This window comes from Crocuta crocuta, unplaced genomic scaffold (assembly GCF_008692635.1).
Source record: "Crocuta crocuta isolate KB4526 unplaced genomic scaffold, BGI_CrCroc_1.0 scaffold7, whole genome shotgun sequence".
In the NCBI taxonomy this organism is placed as follows: domain Eukaryota; kingdom Metazoa; phylum Chordata; class Mammalia; order Carnivora; family Hyaenidae; genus Crocuta; species Crocuta crocuta.
In genome coordinates, this window is record NW_027531904.1 from 5,988,196 (window position 1) to 5,990,528 (window position 2,333).

The following is a 2,333-nucleotide window of genomic DNA, read 5'->3' on the forward strand; positions in this document are numbered from 1 at the left end:
AGGTGGTGGCGCCGGCCACCTTCTTCCAGAGCTGGCGGCTCATGGTCGGTGCAGGAAGCCCCCCGCTGGGAGTCAGGACACGGGGCTTTGGGCTCCAGCTTGGCTGCTTTTACTGGCCGAAAGACGTGGAGGGAGACACGTCCTGCCTCTGCGTTCCGGTCAGTGAAATCGGTCTGACCATGCCTGCCTTCCACCCACAAAGCCTGAAGAAGACAGACGACACAAAGTGTNGCCCCCAACAACCACGGCAGTCATCACCACCCCTGCTGAGGAAACTGCGCTTCAGGCGGCTTCGGCAGTGAACTTGGGGGAGGTGACGGCGGGGGTTACGAGAGACGCGCCGGGAGGAGGACGCGGCGGGTTCGAATCCCCGCTCCGGCTGTTAGGAGACGCGTGACCTTGGGCAAGCTCCCTAAGGCCCCAATCTCTTACTCCTTAAAATGGGGCTACGGATTCTACCTGTCACACGGGACCGCTGTTTGGGTGACACAAGGGCGAGCAAGTCGCGAGGCGCGGCCCTCGGCACCACGCTCGGCAAACGGTGGCTGACATTACCGCGACTGCCGCGGCCCGAGGGGCTAGCGCCGCCAGGTGCCAGAGCCAGGATTCGAANGGGCCGAACCCGCCGGAAACCTCGGTCCGTCCGGTGCTTCCCGGGCCGCGGCTCCGGACCGCAGGCCGACGGAGTGGCGTCTCCTTACGCGCGGCCTACGCAGCCTCGGGGTGGCGCGTGGCCTCCACCGACCAGGCCGCCTCGCTGGCAGCAGCAACTTCCCGTCTGCGTCCCGCTCCGTCCCGCGGCTACCCGAGAGGCAGGCGGGAGACTCCCGGCGCGACCAATAGGAGGGCCGCAAGTGGACCCGTCCGCCCGCGGGGGGGAGACGGAGACTTCCGGGTGGGCTCTCCCTGCGGAACTCTGGGAACCAAAGTCTAACCTCCCCCGCCCAGGAAACAAGTGGGTTGGTCCCAGGCAAGCCGGAGGGCGGTAATGTTACTTTTTAGATTGTCCAAAGAGCACTAGGCGTCGGGTGGCCGCGTGGCCTAATGGATAAGGCGTCTGACTTCGGATCAGAAGATTGCAGGTTCGAGTCCTGCCGCGGTCGCAGCAGGTGTGCTAACAATTTTTGGTTAATTCCTCGCCTCCTTAGGAAGATTAATGCTTCGCCTCGGTAGGAAGGTAGCGTCGGAACAGCATGAAATGTTGTCGCCGGTTTCCACCCCACGTGGGAACCTGGCAACACCCAGACCCTTCGGAAGTAACTGCACTCTCCCAGCGTGGCCTGTGACGTTGCTCGCCCACGCGTCCCAGGTGCGAGGGCACAGGTGTGGAGAGAGGAGAGCGAGGGGCATCCTTTGCAAGAATCTCCGTTTACGGATCACTGATACGCCGGGATGACTGGAGTTCGCAGCGGAAAGGAAGCGGCGTCCTTCCCCAGCCGCGTGCTCCCCTTTTCGTCCCGGGCAGTCCTGATGGGTAAAAATGCTGCCTTTCGTGGAACCCTAATCTGCCTATGGGTCGCAAGCCCCCCCCCCAAAGTGCCCGCGGCTCCCCCCGGGCTGGGGAGCCTCCCGGTCCTCGCGGTCTCTGGCCGCTGCGTCCACCTCCTCTTGCTCTTGGGGCCGCAACAGCTCTGCTTTGATGCTTCTTGGTGCGTGGTGGATAGACTGTAAAGTACCTGCCAGAATAAGGCCCACGTGAATAACAAGAGCCTGAGGGTGGGAGCCTGGAGCCCCAGCTGCGCGGATTTGAGATCAAGAGAGATTTGAGGTCGACCTGAGCTCACGGAGCTGATTAGGGACAAACCTCAGGCCCCGCTGAAAGCCAGTCTCCACCTTCCAGCCAGTGCACGTACCAGGACACCATGAACTGATTGCACAAACTGACTTGGGTATTTTTCAGGGGGTAGGGTGGGGAGACACCCAGGGAAACACTCTCCTGGCCCTGTGGGCCCCCCCACCCACCCCCTGCTGCCCCCAGAGAGGCAGCGAGAAGCCCCTAGCTAAGGCTTCCCGAAAGCAGCATTGAGACTTGATTTTTGCATACATTTCCCCTTTCTTTAAGTATGAGACATTTTCCATAGACTGTTCTGGGTGTATTTCATATACACACAAATGTTTGTTTTTCGTTTGGCTAAAAAAAAAATACAATCAACTGAAAATCCACTGTATTATATAATCTGTTGTTGCTGTTGTTTCGGCTTGATCTTGTACTGTTAGCATTTTTGCAAAATGCCAGGACGGGATCTCTGCGTAAACCAGGGAGTTCCCGAGTGGGAGAAAGACGTGGGTGACTTCTTTAGTCTCCTACTGAAATTAGCTTGTCCTTCCACTGT

General features: G+C 59.5%; 1 protein-coding gene and 1 non-coding gene across 2 annotated transcripts in view; one reads left to right on the top strand and one right to left on the bottom strand.

Annotated features, from left to right (window-relative positions):
• POLG (DNA polymerase gamma, catalytic subunit) overlaps positions 1-43 on the bottom strand; it is a 15,896-nt gene extending 15,853 nt beyond the window's left edge. The window contains 1 exon segment of the mRNA XM_077774256.1: positions 33-43. Within this exon segment, the coding sequence (XP_077630382.1) occupies positions 33-43 (11 nt within the window).
• A 987-nt stretch (positions 44-1,030) lies between these two features.
• On the top strand, positions 1,031-1,103 carry TRNAR-UCG (transfer RNA arginine (anticodon UCG)). The gene has a single exon. It is a non-coding gene; the product is annotated as a tRNA-Arg (tRNA).
• Positions 1,104-2,333: the final 1,230 nt, after the last annotated feature.